This window comes from Lithobates pipiens, unplaced genomic scaffold (assembly GCF_037356315.1).
Source record: "Lithobates pipiens isolate NorthernLeopardFrog02 unplaced genomic scaffold, aLitPip1_a1.2 Scaffold_30, whole genome shotgun sequence".
Classification (NCBI taxonomy): Eukaryota; Metazoa; Chordata; class Amphibia; order Anura; family Ranidae; genus Lithobates; species Lithobates pipiens.
The window spans coordinates 33,327,869-33,347,632 of NW_027507791.1; the positions used below are offsets into that span (position 1 = coordinate 33,327,869).

General features: G+C 46.4%; 1 protein-coding gene across 1 annotated transcript in view; it reads right to left on the reverse strand.

The window, feature by feature from the left end:
• Window positions 1–912: 912 nt before the first annotated feature.
• LOC143942156 (uncharacterized) overlaps window positions 913–19,764 on the reverse strand; it is a 1,285,630-nt gene continuing 1,266,778 nt past the window's right edge. The window contains exon 25 of the mRNA XM_077463417.1: window positions 913–1,060. Within this exon, the coding sequence (XP_077319543.1) occupies window positions 976–1,060 (85 nt within the window). The 3' untranslated portion in view covers window positions 913–975. The remainder of the gene's footprint in view (window positions 1,061–19,764) is intronic.

Sequence of the window (19,764 nt, forward strand, 5' to 3'; positions counted from 1 at the left end):
CCCCGAGTCACATTATATATGAAATGTTCCGTTTTATCTTCTTCATTACAAAACAGAATCCCCCGTCCTGTCCTGGTGTATTACTTCATCTGTGATCATCCATTCTCCTCTGGGGTCGGCTTTGTTCACATTTATATCTCATCCAGAGCAATGTCCCCTCCCTCCTCCTCCATTCACAGCAATGTCCCCTCCCCCTCCTCCATTCACAGCAATGTCCCCTCCCCCCTCCTCCATTCACAGCAATGTCCCCTCCCCCTCCTCCATCCACAGCAATGTCCCCTCCCCCTCCTCCATTCACAGCAATGTCCCCTCCCCCTCCTCCATTCACAGCAATGTCCCCTCCCCCTTCTCCATTCACAGCAATGTCCCCTCCCCCTCCTCCATTCACAGCAACGTCCCCTCCCCCTTCATCCATTCACAGCAACGTCCCCTCCCCCTTCATCCATTCACAGCAACGTCCCCTCCCCCTTCATCCATTCACAGCAGTGTCCCCTCCCCCTCATCCATTCACAGCAGTGTTCCCTCCTCCATTCACAGCAATGCCCCTCCTCCATTCACAGCAATGTCCCCTCCCCCTCCTCCATTCACAGAAATGACCCCTCTTCCAGTCACAGCAATGTCCCCTCCCCCTCCTCCAGTCACAGCAATATCCCCTCATCCATTCACAGCAATGTCCCCTCCCCAGCAATGTCCCTTCTTCCATTCACAGCAATGACCCATCCCCCATTCACACCAATGTCCCCTCCCCTCCTCCAATCACAGCAATGTCCCCTCCCCCTCCTCCATTCACAGCAATGTCCCCTCCCCCCTCCTCCATTCACAGCAATGTCCCCTCCCCCTCCTCCATTCACAGCAATGTCCCCTCCCCCCTCCTCCATTCACAGCAATGTACCCTCCCCCTCCTCCATTCACAGCAATGTCCCCTCCCCGCCTCCATTCACAGCTGTAGCCGAGTCTCCTCCTCCGGGGTCATAATTAATAAATCGTCATTTCTGGTCGGAGCTTTTTCAGATTTTCTACTTCTCTTCTTGATTCCTCTGACAAGCGGTGATTGCTGATCCTAGAAGAGAGAATATAAACAGTCATCAGATCTCAGCAGAATTCTCTCACACTATTTCCCAGCATCCTCCAGGATATCTATTAATCTCACCACACACATTACAATCGGATTGTACAATCTCTGTCCGATCTTCCAACAAGTATGTAGAGTGAGGATCTGTCTGATTGTATAGAGACTGATATGATGGTTTAGGTAGGTCCTCATATTACGAGGTTCTGGAAGATATAAAGCTGATTGTACAAAGATTGTATGGTCAGATTGTACTGTGTGTGATGGACCTGACACCATCCTGTCACCTTCTTGAAGGACTTTACCAACTAAGAAGTGACACTGCACAATGGAGGATGATGGGAGATATCAGATTATATAACAGGAAATATTCCTCCTCATTGGTCATTTGTCCTGTGATGTCCCAAACCCACCAATCACAGCACACTTCTCTTTCCTTCTCATCCAATGAGGGACACAGCAGTTCAGATAAGTTTGGGTTATACTGCCACCTACAGGAGAATCTGACAAATGAAAGAATTGTGGGCGGGATAATCCCTCCTACTCCCAGCATGCCTCAGTGTTTTGCTGGTGTCCTCGGAGGACGGATGTCTTCTCTCTACTCTACAAACATTTCTTATATTGCAGATCACTAGGGCCGCAACTAACCATTATTCTCATAGTCCATTAGTTGGCTGATTATTGTGTCGATTAATCGATTAATAACCTTTAAAAAAACAAAATAAAAAAAATAAAAGTGGGTGAATTTGACGTTGATTTTCAATCACAGTGACGGGAAAATGTGGAAATAGAAAACTTCTTAGTGAAAGGAATTCTCAGACGGTGTTTGTGGTTTTCATTTTAAAAACAGAATGTTAAATACAAGTGAAAATTTCAAACAAAATTCTTTCATTCAGCGAATGTACAAAGATTTATGTCTGAATATTCTCATCTGAGAATTGATCGGTGTGGTCAGCATAAGGGCTCGGTACTCACCTGTGCAGTCTTTGCTTTTGATCTGTTTTGATTTTTGTGCACCTGATTTTACTGCAATTTGCATTTTTTTGGGCAGATTAAAAAAAAACACAAATTGCTGCAAAAACACATTACATGGTGCAGGGGATATGACAGGGGACATTACATGGGACATTACATGGGACAGGGGACATTACATGGGACATTACATGGGACAGGGGACATTACATGGGGCAGGGCACATTACATGGGGCAGGGCACATTACATGGGACAGGGGACATTACATGGGGCAGGGGACATTAGACGGGGCAGGGGACATTACACGGGGCAGGGGACATTACACGGGAAATTACATGGGGACAGGGGACATTACATGGGGTAGGGGACATTTCAGGGAACATTACATGGGGACAGGGGACATTACAGGGGGCAGGGGACATTACAGGGGACATTACAGGGGGAAGCGGACATTACATGGGACAGGGGACATTACATGGTGTAGGGGACATTACATGGGACAGGGAACATTACATGGGGCAGGGGACATTACATGAGACAGGGGACATTACATGGGACAGGGGACATTACATGAGACAGGGGACATTACATGGGACAGGGGACATTACAGGGGACATTACATGGTGCAGGGGACATTACAGGGGAAATTACATGGGGACAGGGGACATTACATGGGATAGGGGACATTTCAGGGGACATTACATGGGGTAGGGGACATTACATGGGGACAGGGGACATTACATGGGGGAGGGGACAGTCTGTTGGGCACATTGTGGGGGGACACAGCGGGGGACACTTCAGCGCTTGTTTCATATCTCCTCCAGTGGCGCTCTGTTCCCCCTCCGCCCCTCCTCCTCCTATCCTGTCCCCCAGATAATGTCACTTACAAGCACTGGGGAAGGACAGGAAGGGAGGAGGAGGAGGGGCGGAGGGGGAACAGCGCACTACAGCCAATAGGGTGCCAGCCACTTCTCTGCCTATCTCTGCCTGTGTCTGTGATCCTTCTGTCAGCTGCCTGTGTGTCAAAGATGCTGTTTGTAGGACTTTTTGAGTGTCCTGCCAGCGCACCGCTCCAGTGTGGGAGCCCTCGGGATTTCTCACTGCAATGAGAGGAGAGGAGCTTTGCTATAGTGCCTGTAAAGCTCCTCAGTGTGTAAGTAACCTTAGTGATGTGATGAGCACCACTTTACACCTTGGAGAACAGCCAGTCCCCTCCACCAGCGCTCTCCCCAGTCTAGGCTCCTTAGGGGCTCCTAAGACCACCAAGGCCTTTCCAGTGCATCTTCTGGTTGCAGTCTTCCTTTATGAAGAATGGGAAAATCCTGACAAGCTCATTGTGACTCCCAAGCAACCTGCCATCCTTGTAACTGTTTGAGAGTTTGTTAAAAAGTGGTGCCCTCCATGGAGTCAGCAATGTGACCCGTCACTTGGAGTATCTGGATCTAATCCTAGACACGGCCCAAGCCAGAGTATTTCTTCCTCAGGGGAATCTTCAATCTCTTCTCCCAGACCGGGACTCTTCAGTCCAGGAGACTTTTATGAGGGCCTCACCCCTAAGTGCAGCGAGATCTCTTCTAACTATGAGGTGTAAATGTTTGATAGGAGTTCTCATTGTCCTTAGTGGTGATTGGTGGTTTTTGGATTGTAACCTCTTCAGCCCCGGAAGATTTGGTTGCTCAATGACCGGACCATTTGTTTGTGATTCGGCACTTCAATTTAACTGACAATTGCGCGGTCGTGCAACATTGTACCCAAACAGAAGTTACGTCATCTTTTCCCCCACAAATAGAACTTTCATTTGGTGGTATTTCATTGCCTCTGTGGTTTGTATATATGCTTTTTATATGTTCTTTTTAATAATTATCAGTGAAATAGTCTCAATCCCATTGTTATATATTCACTTAGAAGAAATATTGTGATGAGGAGTCTCACTTTTATTGTTATATATTCACATTTATATTGTGTGAATGTTATATACTAGAGCTGCAGTCTTCCATATTGTACTATTGGATGTATATCGGTCTTCCTGCTGGTTTCTGGTTCTCACTATCAGGCCTCATGCACACCGGATGATTTTGCTCCTAGGTGTGGCATTTTTCCTGCCTCTAATCTCCCCCATGTTATCCTATGTGTCCATTCACACAGAAACTATTAGAGGAGTTTAGTGACCGGAGAGTTTAGAGGCAGAAAAATCATCTCCGGTGTGTCCAGGAGCAGCAGAGTTTTGTCATAGAAACACTTGATGAATGTAAACGCATGTAAATGTGTCTAAACTCCTGGTAATGATAGGCGAGTTCAGCACCTGAGTCTTCATTTATTTCAATGGACATAATAAATGATTTATTCTGCCAATGACATGAAAATGCCCAAATGCTTGACACAGGTAAATGCTGCTCAATACATGACATACATTTACAATCTTAAGGATTTTTTGGCTAAAATGCTGCCAGGAGGACGACTTCTAGGAGAGGTGAGAAAACATCCAGTGTGCCCGAGGCCTTGGAGATGACACATTTTATTTTGTTTTTAATTCAGATATTTCATTTCTTTATTTTATATCCAACTTTAACCACTTGCTGACCATGCTATAGCTGAATGAATAGTGAATGCTAGTTCCGGGAGGCCGTCATATGACAGGCCCGTGATTCTCACACACCCCCTGGGGGACGCACCCGGGAGTGTCCGTGATCGGGGTAAAGGGCCAATCACAGCAGAGTTTTTTCTTTTTGATGATTTATTTTATGTCCATCGCTGTGAGGGGGATAGACTTTCACCACCAATGACAGATCTATATATGGGTTGGTGGGAGGAGCTTTGTCTCTTCTCTTTGGACAACCCCTCTGCACACAATATAGTCCGGCATGGTCAGTACATGGATGATCTGGTGATGGTGAGGGATTGGGATGACTCTTCATTCAATGAATTTGTCAGTTTCATTAACAATAATGAACTCAATCTTCAGTTCAGTCTCTTTTTAATTCGCAAACATTGACGTTCTGGATATCTCCCTGTGTGGGGATCCAGATACTAAATCTATACACACCTGCACATAAAGCCATGCCCGGGAAATAATACTCTTATTGCCACCAGTTGTCACCCATCCCACACCATCCATGTGATCCCTGGTGGAGAATTCACTCGGCCCAAAGGAATTGCTCCTCTGACATGACATTTAATGAGGAATGCCAGAATATAACTACACGACTATCACAAAGGGGCTCCCCAAATCAGCTGTTCAGAGAGGATTGGTAATGCAGGGCTAAGAGGAGAGAGGATCTACTTTCATTTATTGCACTAAAAAAACAGCAATAGAAAAACATCCTTGTATAGGGACAGATGGGAAGAACAATTGTTTGGTAACATTTGTAATCACCTTCTCACAAGAATACCATCAAGTTGTTAATATAATAAAGAAAAAATCTTCCCATCCTCTATTCAGACAAAAGTCTCCACAAAGTTTTAAAATCAGGGAGCCGTTCTTCCAGTAGATGAGCACCAACTATGGGCTCCTTGCTGTCACCCAGCTTATTTTCATCTAGAAAATACCAACCCACCTGGCTCTCATATCCAGGCTGTTACCCATGCAATCTAAAAACGTGCAGATACTACCATGCTAATCTTTGTATTAAATCTTGTAACTCAGCGATCACTGGAGAAAGCTTTGACATTAAGCAATACATTCATTGTGGAACCAAATATGTGGCGTATCAAATCTGCCGCATTTATTGCAACCTGCAGTATAGTGGATGTACCACACGTGCTTCACTAACAAGAATAGGAGAACATTATTGTCATTCTGTTGATTTGTCCTCCTTTAGGTTTACTGGCATTGAAAGAGTGACTCCTATGCCCAGCAGTGGGGATAGGAACAGACAGATTCTAGGTAGGGAGACATAGTGGATATTTAGGTTACAAACCAGAGTCCCTCAGGGATTAAACCTCAGATGGGACCTGGATTTACATTTAAAGTGGTTGTATAGTCGATTTAGGTACTTTTACCTACAGGAAAGCCTATAATAAGGCTTACCTATAGGTGAAAAAAATATCTCGTAAACCGTATTCCCCTCGCAATGTGTCGCTGACTGCAGCAGCGTATGCGCACAGGGGATTCTCGGCTGGAAGTCCGGCAGACTCCGGACCCTGCCGGGAAGAAATCTCCCGTGCGCATCGATATCGCGGCTCTGGCCACTCACAGTGCCAGAGCCACGATACCCGGAAGAAACGCTGAGGGAACATGTCAGCTCCCTCGGCGTGGATCGGGCCAGATGTCGGAGCCTCGTTCTAAGGTAAGTATTTCATAATGAGCTAGTATGTGGTGCATACTAGTTCATTATGCCTTTTCCTTTGCAGGTGAGTTAAAAAAAAAAAATTCAGCGGGTATACAACCGTTTTAAGTTGATTCTCTTCTGCACTACCTGCCTCTTCCCTTTTAGCACAATTTCTATTCTCCTTCTGGGCATTCTTGATATTCATGTTTTGTTTTGTCACCTTATTGGACTTTAGACCCCTTTCACACTGAGGTGTTTTTCAGGCGCTTTTGGGCTAACAATAGCACCTGTAAAGTGCCTGAAAAATGCCTCCCCTGCAGCTCCAGTGTGAAAGCCAGAGTGCTTCCACAATGGGGCGCTGCACTGGCAGGACGTTAAAAAAAAGTCCTGCAAGCAGCATCTTTGGGGCAGTGGAGGAGCGGAGCGGTGTATACACCACTCCTCCACCGCTTCTGCCCATTGAAATGAATGGGCACCGCTGCCAAAGTACCTGCAAAGTGCTTTGGCAGCGGCGATACATGGGCGCATTTAACCCTTTATTCGGCAGCCAGCAGGGGTTCAAAGTGCCCCGCTATCGGGTCAATAACACCGCTAAAACTAGCGTTGCTTTACCGTCAACATCTGCTCACCCCAGTGGGAAAGCAGCCTTAATGTCTTTTTCGAATTATGTAAACAATTATTTTTGTGCTTTTGATTCAATTTACATCTGTCCGTGTATGGTGTTTCACCTCTCCAAGTAACTTTACCGTATTTTCGATCCATAAGACACACCTAGGTTTTAGAGGAGGAAAACAAGAAAAAATTCTGAACCAGATGGTGAACTAAAATATTTACCAGTGCCCATGAAATGCAGCCTTAGCTGTGCCACCTCCACCTCGCACAGACTGACATTCCTTATGGATCCACCTGTCACTCAGAAGATGGAGCGAAACGACCACTCGGGCTGCTCTGTCTTCTGTGAGTGACAGGCGGGTGATCGCCTTGCGTACACAGGAGACAGCCACGCCGCCAGCCTGGTATTATAATCAGGGGCGGATCCAGAGTCAAGTCTCAGGAGGGTAACTGCCAGAAAATGTTTTTTTGTGGGCAATTTATCGGGGCAGTGGCTGGTGTTGGCGTTTCAAGCATCACGGCACCATGGTTGTTATGGTGTCAGGATGATTGAAGCGCATTATTTCTATTATTACATTGTAATATAAAATCAAATGGTTCACCTCACCATAATGCAGAATCAGTGGGAGCCCCGAGTGTCTCACTTTTCACATCAACCTGCCTTCAGATGCAGCTTGGCACCTGCCACGTCACCTGCCACATGTTGCTGATTGTCACCTGCCACACATTGCGGATTACACTTGCCACATCACCTGCCACATGTTGCTGATTGTCACTTGTCACGTCACTTGCCACACATTGCAGATTACACTTGCCACGTCACCTGCCACACATTTCGGATTACACCTGCCACGTCACCTACCACACATTGCGGATTACACCTGCCACACATTGCGGATTACACTTGCCACGTCACCTACCACACATTGCAGATTACACCTGCCACACATTGTGGATTACACTTGCCACGCCACCTGCCACATGTTGCTGATTGTCACATCACCTGACATATGTTGCTTATTGTCATTTAGCCAGCTAAGGTGCAGATTGTCAGAGTGAAGGCAGGCAGCAGAGAGAAGATGTTATCTCTCTGCTCCCTGCCTGCCGACTCACTGAATGGCCAGTCTGTCCCCTCACCTATGGAGCGGCCCGTCCCCTCACTCGATGTCTGCCTTGCATGCCCGCATACTCACCTGGTGACACCCCCCATTCTGCCAAACTGCCCGCTCAGGCTCTCTCTCACCTGCCAACCCCCACTGACTGGCCTGCCCATTTGTTAACCCGAACACTCGCCCTCCCGCTTACTCATCCGCTGACTGGCCTGCCAATCATGAATTTCTTGGAGGGGCAATCGCCCTGTTGCCCCCCTGGATCCACCCCTGGATCCACCCCTGATTGTAATTGCCAACATTTATGCTTCTTCCACCAACCTATGTTGGAGAAATTGTGGAAGCCCGGGAACATATTGTACATCTGGTGGGACTGTCAAACCCTTACTAAATTTTGGACTATACTCTCCAAGCTACTTTTTTTCCCATCACACCAACTCCTATATCACTCTCACCTCAAATAGTACTATTGGGTATGGATATGGATACCTGGTTCCGGGCCTCACAGAGTCATCTCCCACATATTCATAGCCACCCGCCTAGCCATTGCAAGAGATTTAAAATCCCCCCCATATCGCCTCCAACTCAGAATTTATATTTATTTTGAACAACCATTGTGTCATGGTTATGCAGTGATCTTCCTGTGTTTGCTTACCTCCCCTCATGTGTTCAGACTAAGAGGCCAGCCCCTTCCACCTGGTGGTTTTTATAACCTCTCCTCTAAGCATGGCTCCACCCCAGGCCCTATCAGGGAGCCCTATATTAACCTGTGCACTGCAGGCCATCAGTGCTGATCGACCATTGTGTATTCCTTTGTGTGTTTTGCTTCCTGTTACCTGCCGTGTGCTCTTCTGTTGTTCCGTTACCGACTTTGGCGTGTCTTGACTATCCCTGTTTGCCTGTGGTCCTGACCTTTTGGCGTATCCCTGACTATTTCTGTCTGCTTGTGGCCCTGACCTTGGCTTTGTCCCTCACCACCCCTATCCTCCTGTTGCCTAGTGTGGGTGTGAGCTGGGGGACCCTGGGGGTCACGACCTGGAGCCAGTTGCAGCCAAGTCCATCCTTACCACTCGAGGCTCTGGTGAACACCTGCTGGCTCTTAGACTCCGCGCCCCAGGGAATCTTACGCTCTAACCTCGGTGGGACCTGTCTCCCGTCCGCAGCAGTCAGCCGTAGGGTCCACAACCTTGCGGTGCACTCCTGATCCCTACGGTGTGCATCTGTCACCTCGTCTCAAGGTGACCTGACAGTTTGATCAGCCATGGACCCGGCTGACGTGCCACTTCCTGCCGATGATCCATTGCAGAACTTAGTTCGCAGACTTGAGACCCAAGAATCACATCAGACCCAGGTGATGCGATTCCTTCAGGATTTGGCATCGCGTGTTGAACAGGTTCAGGCCTCATTAGGACCCCCAGTTCAACAACCTCAACCGCTGTCTGCCGCTGCGCGTGTCGCATCAGTCGCAGCCACACATTCATTACTACTACCAGCTCCGGCCCGTTTCTCTGGGGACTCCAAGGCTTGCAGGGGGTTCCTTAGCCAGTGCACAATTCATTTTGAACTTCAGCCCCAAAACTTCCTGTCCAATCGGGCAAAAGTCGCATATATCATATCCCTCCTGTCCGGCGAGGCGTTAGCTTGGGCCGCCCCTCTGTGGGAACTGAATGATCCAGTGGTTTCTAGCCTGTCTGATTTCTTGAAACTTTTTCAGAATATCTTCGAGGAACCGGGTCGTGTCTCCTCAGCGGCTAGCGCTCTTTTATGTCTGCGTCTGTGGGACAGTATGCTCTTCAGTTCCATATCCTCACAGCTGAATTGAGCTGGAATAATGAGGCCCTAGTTGCAACCTTTTTACATGGCCTCTCTGATAGAGTGAAGGATGAATTAGCAGGGAGATCCCTTCCTGCTGATCTGGACAGTTTCATCACCTTGTGTAACCAGATCGATATTCACTTTCAGGAGAGGGCCCTGGAAAAAAGACGCCAGCACTCCCCGTTCTTTAGGCAGCCTGAGTCCCCAGTCCCTTCTCTTCGATCCGAGGAGCACCCCCTGCCTACCGAGGAACCTATGCATTTTGGCTGGACTAAATTATCTCCCAAAGAACGTGCTAGGCGCAGAACTCTGGGCCTATGCCTCTATTGTGGGGCCAAAGGTCATTTCCTTGACACTGGTTCTCTTCGTCCAGAAAAACGCTCAGTGCTAATACATCTGGAAGGTGGAGTATTAGACCCTGAAATATCACCTTCACCTTCTCGTCTTCTCCTTTCTGTGTTGCTTCATGTCGGTGCTTCCTCTCGTTCGGTCTCAGCACATCTGGATTCCGGAGCCGCTGCCAATTTCATGGATTGGGAAACTGCATCCTCCATGAGACTTACCCTTTTGCCCCTTACAACGCCATTGGTGGTCTTGGCGATTGATGGCACTGTTCTCCCAGGGGGCCCTATCCACTTTCAGACTCTTCCTGTTAAGATGTCAGTAGGGAAACTCCACCAGGAGTGGATATCCTTCCTTGTCTTACCTAAGGCTTCATCTCCTATCTTATTAGGTCTTCCTTGGTTACGGCTCCATTCTCCACACGTTGACTGGTCTGCTGGACAGATCCTGGCTTGAGGTTCCTCCTGTTCCTCTTCCTGCCTACTCAAGGGTACCCCAAAGGAGAAAATTCCTGTTACCACCATCCCAGTATCTTCTGCTCTTCCTGCTGTATATAGCGATCTCTGGGACGTGTCCTGCAATAGTCGGACTGGTGCATTCTCTGGGTCATATGGTACTCTGTATGAGGGGCCCACCTATGAACCTGAGTCGATCATTCACTCCAGTTTGCATAACCATTTACCTTTGTCTGTCCCTAATCTCCCTTGGACGCATAGCCAGGCTAACTTGTCTGCAAGTTCCACAGTTGCTATGCCCTGTGATGCGATTGAGATGGTCGCTACACCTGACAATACTATTCAGTCGACCTCTGCACCAGTTATGCCAGTCCAGCCCATGCCCAATGAGCTTCCTGCTTCTTGTTCAGCACCTTCGGTGACCTGGCCTCACCCTACTGCTACTATGTCCGTTCAAACCCGTTTAAGAGGCTCAATCCATCCTTTGAATAGAATACCTCATTCGGCCAGGAGGGGTTTTCAATCTTTTTCTCAGGGTTCTCTGCGTTCTGTTCGTGTTGCAGCTATCCAGCTTGACTCTTGTGACATGTCACCTTCTAACCAACCTGACCTCAGGGATCCACTGACCTCTGCCCAGTCTGGTGGTCCTGTTATGGATGCCTAGCTCATCTTTAAGGGTGTGGGGGTCCCTGCTCAGACTCCTGATCTTCTCATACCCTTACCCATTCTTAAAAAGCCTTTAGTCCTCAAGTCCTCTCATCCTCTCCCTACCTCTGTTTCGGTCTCTGAGGATAAACTAAAATACAAGGTTAGTCAAGTTTTGGATTCCCGGCTCTGTAAAGGCATTCTCCAGTACCTCGTACTTTGGAAAGGGTTGGGTACTGAGGAGAGGTCTTGGATCACTGCATCTGAAGTCTTTGCTCCGTCTGTTAAGGAGGTTCCATCTGGAGTTTCCCTTTAAGCCTGGACCCAGGTGGGGGAGGGGAAGGCCTCGTAAGAGGGAGGGCACTGTCATTGTTATGCAGTGATCTTCCTGTGTTTGCTTACCTCCCCTCATGTGTTCAGACTAAGAGGCCAGCCACTTCCACCTGGTGGTTTTTATAACCTCTCCTCTAAGCATGGCTCCACCCCAGGCCCTATCAGGGAGCCCTATATTTACCTGTGCACTGCAGGCCATCAGTGCTGATCAACCATTGTGTATTCCTTTGTGTGTTTAGCTTCCTGTTACCTGCCGTGTGCTCTTCTGTTGTTCCGTTACCGACTTTGGCGTGTTTTGACTATCCCTGTTTGCCTGTGATTCTGACCTTTTGGCGTGTCCCTGACTATTGCTGTCTGCTTGTGGCCCCGACCTTGGCTTTGTCCCTCACCATCCCTATTCTCCTGTTGCCTACTGTGGGTGTGAGCTGGGGGACCCTGGGGGTCGCAACCTGGAGCCAGTTGCAGCCAAGTCCATCCTCACCACTCGAGGCTCTGGTGAACACCTGCTGGCTCTTAGACTCCGCGCCCCAGGGAATCTTACGCTCTAACCTCAGTGGGACCTGTCTCCCATCCGCAGCAGTCAGCTGTAGGGTCCACAACCTTGCGGTGCACTCCTGATTCCTACGGTGTGCATCTGTCACCTCGCTTCGGGGTGACCTGACACATTGCCTAATGGAATATATGTATGCCAAAGCTCACCTGATTGCTCCCTGATTGTGGCTTGCATGTGGATTTTCTGAACATAAGTGGATTTTTTTGAACTAAAGTGGAGAGTTAATAACCAGGAGTTGTGCTTTGACTGCTTCTGCTTGACTGCTTCTGCTTGCAAGTGTTGTTTTTGGGGGTGTTTTATTTTCTCCCCTCCTTTATTTGATACATTTGCTAGCAGTTTTTAAAAGACCTTTTTTGCTGACACTTTTTAAACAGCATTTTTTTTTCTCCCTTCTTTCTTCCTGCCAAATTAGGGGAGGGGTTAATTGTTCACAGGTGTATAAAGGTAGTTATACAAACTCCCCCTTGAGCTTGCTCCCTGATTGTGGCTTGCATGTGGATTTTCTGAACATAAGTGGATTTTTTTGAACTAAAGTGGAGAGTTAATAACCAGGAGTTGAAAACAGGAGTTAAGACAGGAGTCTCTAACCTCTATCCTACCTCCATCCTCCCCTCCATTTTAAAGATCCCACTGCAAGGGGCAACCAGACAGCTTTCCAGAAATGTCAGGCTGACAGCAAGCCAGATTCAACGGAACCGGAGTGTTTAAAGGGGACAACCGCAGCCAGGTAAGCTCGCACCGCCACTCCCCCCCCCAGTGATTGTTCCAGGGACTCTGTCCGACCGCCTACGGGAATCAGGAAGGAATTTTTGCCCCACTGGTGCATTGGCTGCTACTGTCAGGGGGTTTTTTGCCTTCCTCTGGAACAATCATAGGTTAGCATACCCCTACCTCCGGCCTCCTTTCCATTTTTTACGCTATCCTAGGACGACTATTCCAGATCACAGCCAGACTTCTTTTCTAAGCGGAGACCTCCACCTTAAGTAAAGGCAGCTGGAACAGCCAGCAACCGAATACAACAACTCCTTCTGCATCCATATAGGCATCCCCTGATCAACTTGCGCGCTAATAGCCTCAAGCACGGCGGCAAGTCTGATACCTAGCCCCACCTCAGGATCAATACCCTGATCAGGATCATCATCTTAGGCCCATAGTGCCATCAACAGCATCCACAAACCATGTGCTACTTCAAATACTCAGCTGAAGTTCTGCACAGACTAAGGAACATCAACACCACATTGCCATCTTCCATACAAAAAATACTTCAAAGAGAACAACTATTAAAAACCGGACGACAAGCAGCTCCCAACCACAGGAAGACATCTACTCGACCACTACAATTAGATTGCGCCTTGATTAACGCCAGGTCTGCAGTCAAACATAGACTGGAAGTACACGACTTCATCATCGAGAACAATGTAGACTGCCTCTTCATCACCGAAAGCTGGTTAACCTCTGACTGCAACACCATCCTCACCGAATTGGTGCCGGAAAACTACAGGATCCTAACCGAACACCGGATAGGGAAAAAAGGAGGAGGCCTAGCAGTGATCTTTAAAGGTCACCTGGATCTCACTAAACCATCATCTCAGAACCCAGTGTCTTTTATGGAAACCCTGACGCTACATTTTCAACCAACACCCCATGACACCACTCATATACTACTGTGCTACAGACCACCGGGACCAGTCCAATCTTCTTTCACCCCTCACGGAATCCTTTGCAATGCACACCCTAAAATTCAAAAATTTCCTGGCACTCGGAGATTTCAACCTTTGGGCAAACGAGCCTAAAGACCCCATCGCGACTGCCTGCATCAATCAACTAGAAGAACTGGGTCTACAGCAACTGATAAAGACTCCCACGCATGGGTCAGGACACACCCTGGACCTCATTTTCAAACAGAACATCGACGTCAACATACTCGACAACATAACTCTGCCATGGACGGATCACCACGCCATCAAATTCAAAATCACTACCAACATCACCAACGCAAAACGGAAACCTGTAACAACGCACTGGACCAGATCGCATAAAAAACTGTACTCCGAAGCCTTCAAAACCACTCTGTCCAAAAAAATATCTACAATAACCTTAAACCACTCTACGGAGGAAACACTCAACTCCCTGAACAAGGCATTACTGCAATCAGCAGACTCGGTAGCACCAAAACGCAGGGCTCTCATCAGGAAGAAAAATGCTGGATGGTTTAATAGCTCCCTCTCCGTACTAAAGCAAGAACGCAGAAGAGCGGAAAGAACATGGAGAAGAAATCCCACCGAGGAAAACCTATTTAACTACAAAGGTCTGACAGAGAATTATCGGAAAGCAATCTTCAAAGCCAAAAAGGACCACTTCTCATATACAATCTCAACGGCCGCAAACCAACCACGGGAACTGTTTAAACTGGTTAATCAATCAATGAATCCGGTGTGCCTAGAACCCCCAGAAAGCGAATCCCAGGATTACTGTGACAAACTGTCTGATTTTTTCATCGATAAAGTCAAAACCATCAGGGAAACAATTTGTCAGAAGAAAACATCCAACCTCAGCCAGCAAATACATAAAGAGGATGTCCGCACCAACATACCGCAACCGCCAAAATTTTCACTATCCCCAATTACCGTAGACACCGCAAAAAACATCATTAATAAACTGCGTGACAGTACCTCACCTATTGACATCATCCCCACAAAACTACTGAAAGAATGCTCCGACATCGTGGCTCCAACCATAACCCACCTCATAAACCGATCATTCCACAAAGGGATTGTTCCCAGCATCCTCAAACAAGGCATCGTCAAACCTCTACTCAAGAAACCAAACCTGGACCCTCAGGATCCAAACAACCGTAGGCCAATTACAAGCCTCAACACCATTTCTAAGATCATGGAGAAAGCTGTAGTACATCAGCTACAACTTCACCTGGATACTCACAAACTCCTGGACCCGCTGCAATCAGGCTTCCGCCCGGGTCATGGAACAGAGACAGCTCTCCTCAAGATTTGGGATGACGCCCTCGAAGCAGCAGATGACGGAGAGCCGTGTCTCCTCGTACTGCTAGACCTTAGTGCAGCGTTTGATACAGTAGATCACAATACTCTACTTGTCCGCCTCACAGAAGTAGCCGGAGTCCAAGACATAGATCTCCATTGGTTCGCGTCCTTCCTAGGAAATCGGTCACAGACAGTGAAACTAGGAAAATTCCTCTCCGAAACTCGGGCAGTCACCTGCGGAGTCCCTCAAGGCTCTCCGTTGTCACCCGTTCTCTTCAACATTTACATTCGCCCACTCCTTCAAATCATCAGATGCTCAGATCTCTGCTTCCACTCTTACGCTGACGACACGCAACTTTATTTCCGGATCAATGGAAAAAAAGATCACCAACAACAACTTGAAAACTGCCTCAAATCAATAGAGGACTGGATGACCACCAACTCCCTCCAGCTGAACCAATCAAAGACAGAGCTTCTTATCTTACACCAAAATCATAAGCCCGCAACCAAAACCTCCTGGTCTCCACCAACCGTCTTTGGGCAGACTATCTCCCCAAAGACCAAAGCCAAGAGTCTCGGGGTTATTTTAGACGCACAAATGTCAATGGATGCGCAAATAGGAGCAGTAGTCAGTCGATCTCACCATCTGCTGCGCATGCTTCGCAGACTCATCCCTTTTATCCCAAAGAATGACAAAGCAGTGGTAGTTGGAACAATCATTAATTCACGACTGGACTACGCAAACTCGCTTTACATAGGATTACCACAATATCAACTTGCGCGATTACAACTGATCCAAAACACGGCGGCAAGGCTGATAACAGGAAAAAAACCCTGGGAATCCATTTCTTCTTCACTGAGGAGCTTACATTGGCTAACCGTAAAAAATCGGATCACGTTCAAGACCCTTTGCCTCACCCACAAATGCGTGCATAGAGAAGCTCCGCAATACCTAATGGAGAAAATAAATCATTACACACCAAACCGCAGTCTTTGATCAGCCAACAAAAACCTCCTCCTCGTGCCCAAAGCCCGGTATAAATCCAAGGGGGATCGGAGATTCACTGTCCAAGGGCCTCGGCTATGGAATGCTCTACCAATCAACATCCGCCTGGAAGAAAATCACCTGGCTTTTAGGAAAAAACTCAAGACCTTCCTCTTTTAGCAGATGATCAAAGCTCGCCACAGTGCCTAGAGGCGATTCAGTTCGCATTGTGCGCTATATAAGTATTTCATTCATTCATTCATTCATTCATTCACCTACAAATTCCTGCCTTCCAAAAACACTGGGGCCTTTGGCTCAAACACCCCAAATACATATCCCTCTCATGATAGCATTACCACACCCCTGAAAGCCTTACACCCTGTCCATACTCCACCTACCACCCCTTATGATAATGCTCCAACTACTCACTGCATATTAACTGTGCATGCTTATATATACACGAAGCACACCCTAGAAACCTCTAAATGCATTCTAATGACCTATGTACACCCTTTGTTGATACATTATCCTGTTCTTTAACTGATTGTTCATTTGGCAATCAATCGTTCAGCTTATTTCTTTGTAATTTGAAAAGCTTATAATAAAATTAGGTTTAAAAAATAAATAAAACAAGCATAAAAAATGCATTTTCATTTTCTTGACACATTTTCCAAAAACTTGTGGAAAAAAAAAGACATATTCAAAAGACTCATTATATGTCATAGAATATATGTTGGGGTGGTTATTTTTAAAAATGGGGTCATTTTGTGATCATTTCCATTGTCCTGGTGCTTCAGGGCCTTCAAAGTTGTAACAGGTATTCAAGAAATTAGATGTGTAATTTATGTCCCTAGAACACCTGACAGGGCTCCGTGCCATACCTTGGAATGTCTACTTTCCAAAAAGGGGTCATTTGTACTTTCCTGGCTTGTGAGACTCCATTCACACAGGGGCAACACAACTTCCAGCTTGACTTTTGGAGGCAACTTGGGCACGACTTGAGAATGAATAACAGCGTGACTTGGAGTGACTTCAACACGACTTTGGGTGACTTACCACATGACTTTAAGTTGCCCCAGGCCAGGCGACTTTGGCTGTGGCCAATCAGAGAATAATGAGCTCTCAAGGGGGAACTCCACACCAAATTTTAAATAAAAAAACGGCATGGGTTCCCCCTACAGGAGGTCTGGTATGGATTTTAAGGGGAACCCCTATGCTGAAAAAAACGGCATGGGGTTCCCCCCAAAATCCATACCAGACCCTTATCCAAGCATGCAGCCTGGCCGGTCAGGAAGGGGGTGGGGACGAGCGAACGCCCCACTCCTGAACCGTACCAGGCCTCATGCCCTCAACATGGGGGGTGGGAGCTTTGGGGATGGGGGCACCCTGCAGCCCCCCTACCCCAAAGCACCTTGTCCCCATGTTGATGAGGACAAGGGCCTCTTCCCGACAACCCTGACCGTCAGTTGTTGGGGTCTGGGGTCAGGGCAAATCAATGGGTACCAGTCACCTAGAAGTAGTACAGGAACCTTTTCTGAAGTTGGAGTGACTTCAGTAGTGTGCATTAAGACGGCTCTCATTCACTTACATTGCTTTTTACATTGCCCCCCTCTTTTCCTGCGGCCTGCCAGGTTGCGTGCTCGGATAAAGGGTCTGGTATGGATTTTTAGGGGGAACTTCACGTCATTTTGTTTAAAAATGGGGTTCCCCTTAATATCCATACCAGACCTGAAGGGCCTGGTAATTGAATTCAGGGGAACCCCACGCTGTTTTTTTATCAATGATTTTCAATGATTTCTCTGTATTACAGGGAGCTGACAGTTCATTATAGCCACGAGTGCTTTTAAATTACTTTTTTTCCTGCAGAAATGACACTTTGTGCAGGGACAGTTCTAAGCACGGGAAACATGCGCCCCTTCACAGGCATACTATACACACCCCCAGGTACGAAATTTAAAGGAATATTACACTTTCATTGTTTCATTTTAATCATTATTAAAATCACTGCTCCTGAAAAAACTGCCCTTTTTAAAACTTTTTTTTGCATTGATACATGTCCCCTGGGGCAGGACCCGGGTCCCCAAACACTTTTTAGGACAATAACTTGCATATTAGCCTTTAAAATTAGCACTTTTGATTTTGAACGTTCGAAGTTTAGGTCTGTTGTGAACCAAACCAGGGGGTGTTCGGCTCATCCTTACCCAGGAATGAATGTAACTATTCCCTACATGAATGGAACTCATTTTATTGGAATCATTAATATGAGATCACTTCATAAAACACGATCGATCATCTACACTATTGGAGGATTTCTCTTTTTGTGGACCCCAATTACTAAATGTGACATGAGAAGTGGATGAGGTGGTGTGATCCATTCATTATTCCTGTATGGGGATTGGACCATACACACTCACACTGACCTCTAGGCTTCACCTCCAACCTTCTGCTAAGTCTTGGATTCAGTTGTGGAGATTCACTTTGATGGTCACAGAAGTCTCACTCATGTTGTGGAAACTTCATCGACTAAAAGTGACACCATTGTACTTTGGGATTTCCTTTGAACATCATGGTGGAGGATTTTATCTTATGGTGTGGAGAAGATTTTATTATTACCGTTCTTTATTTTGACTTTTTTTTTAAATTTGTACTAATATTGCTGCACTCATTTTATATATGCTGATTATAAATTCTCTTCATTAGTTATCAGTGAAATAGTCTCCATACCATTGTTATATATACACTTATAGGGAGTTTTGTGTTGAGGAGTCTCACTTTTATTGTTATATTTTCACATTTATATTGTGTGAATGTTATATACTAGTGCTGCAGTCTTCCATATTATACTAGATGTACGTATTTATCGTAGCACATTATATGTTATATAGACTGAAGTAGCTGTGAATAGGTTGCAGGAGATCTGCCCTTCCTCACATGTATGAAAGTGCATTGTTGTAGTGAATTGAATTGTTATTATTGATCACTATTGGTGGAGTTATCACATCTACATTAGAAGTGTTGGTATTCAGACACATTGTAGGTTGCAGATTTGTCCTTTGTCTCATCATACATTGTGTCACTAAGTGTAGGACTCTATACATAGAATTATATTATACTATTTGTACTTCTATATCAGACTTCCTGCTGGCGGCTGGTTTTCAATCATTAGATTTTCACAAAGTTGTTCATGTTTTTTAGTGCAGATATTTCATTTTTACATTTTTATATCCAGCTTTAGAGAACTGTCTGATATTGGTGATATATAGAGACAACCAGGAGATGAAATATATCTCCATTATTATTATTATTATTTGATTCATGTAGTTTAGACATACACTATATTATCAAAAGTATTGGGACACCTGCCTTTACAAGCACATGAACTTTACTGGCATCCCAGTCTTAAGCCTCGTACACACCATCAGATTTTCTGACGACAGTTTGTCCCTTTTTTATGACATGCTAGTCTCATATGGAAAGTGAAGAGTTTACTCACCATATGAAAATTCTCTTCCGACAGAATACAACTTCAGAAGTGATGTAATGTGTTGAATAGTTTTGTATGTATTCTTTCATTTCTGAGTTCACGTACAATAAAATTTTTATAGT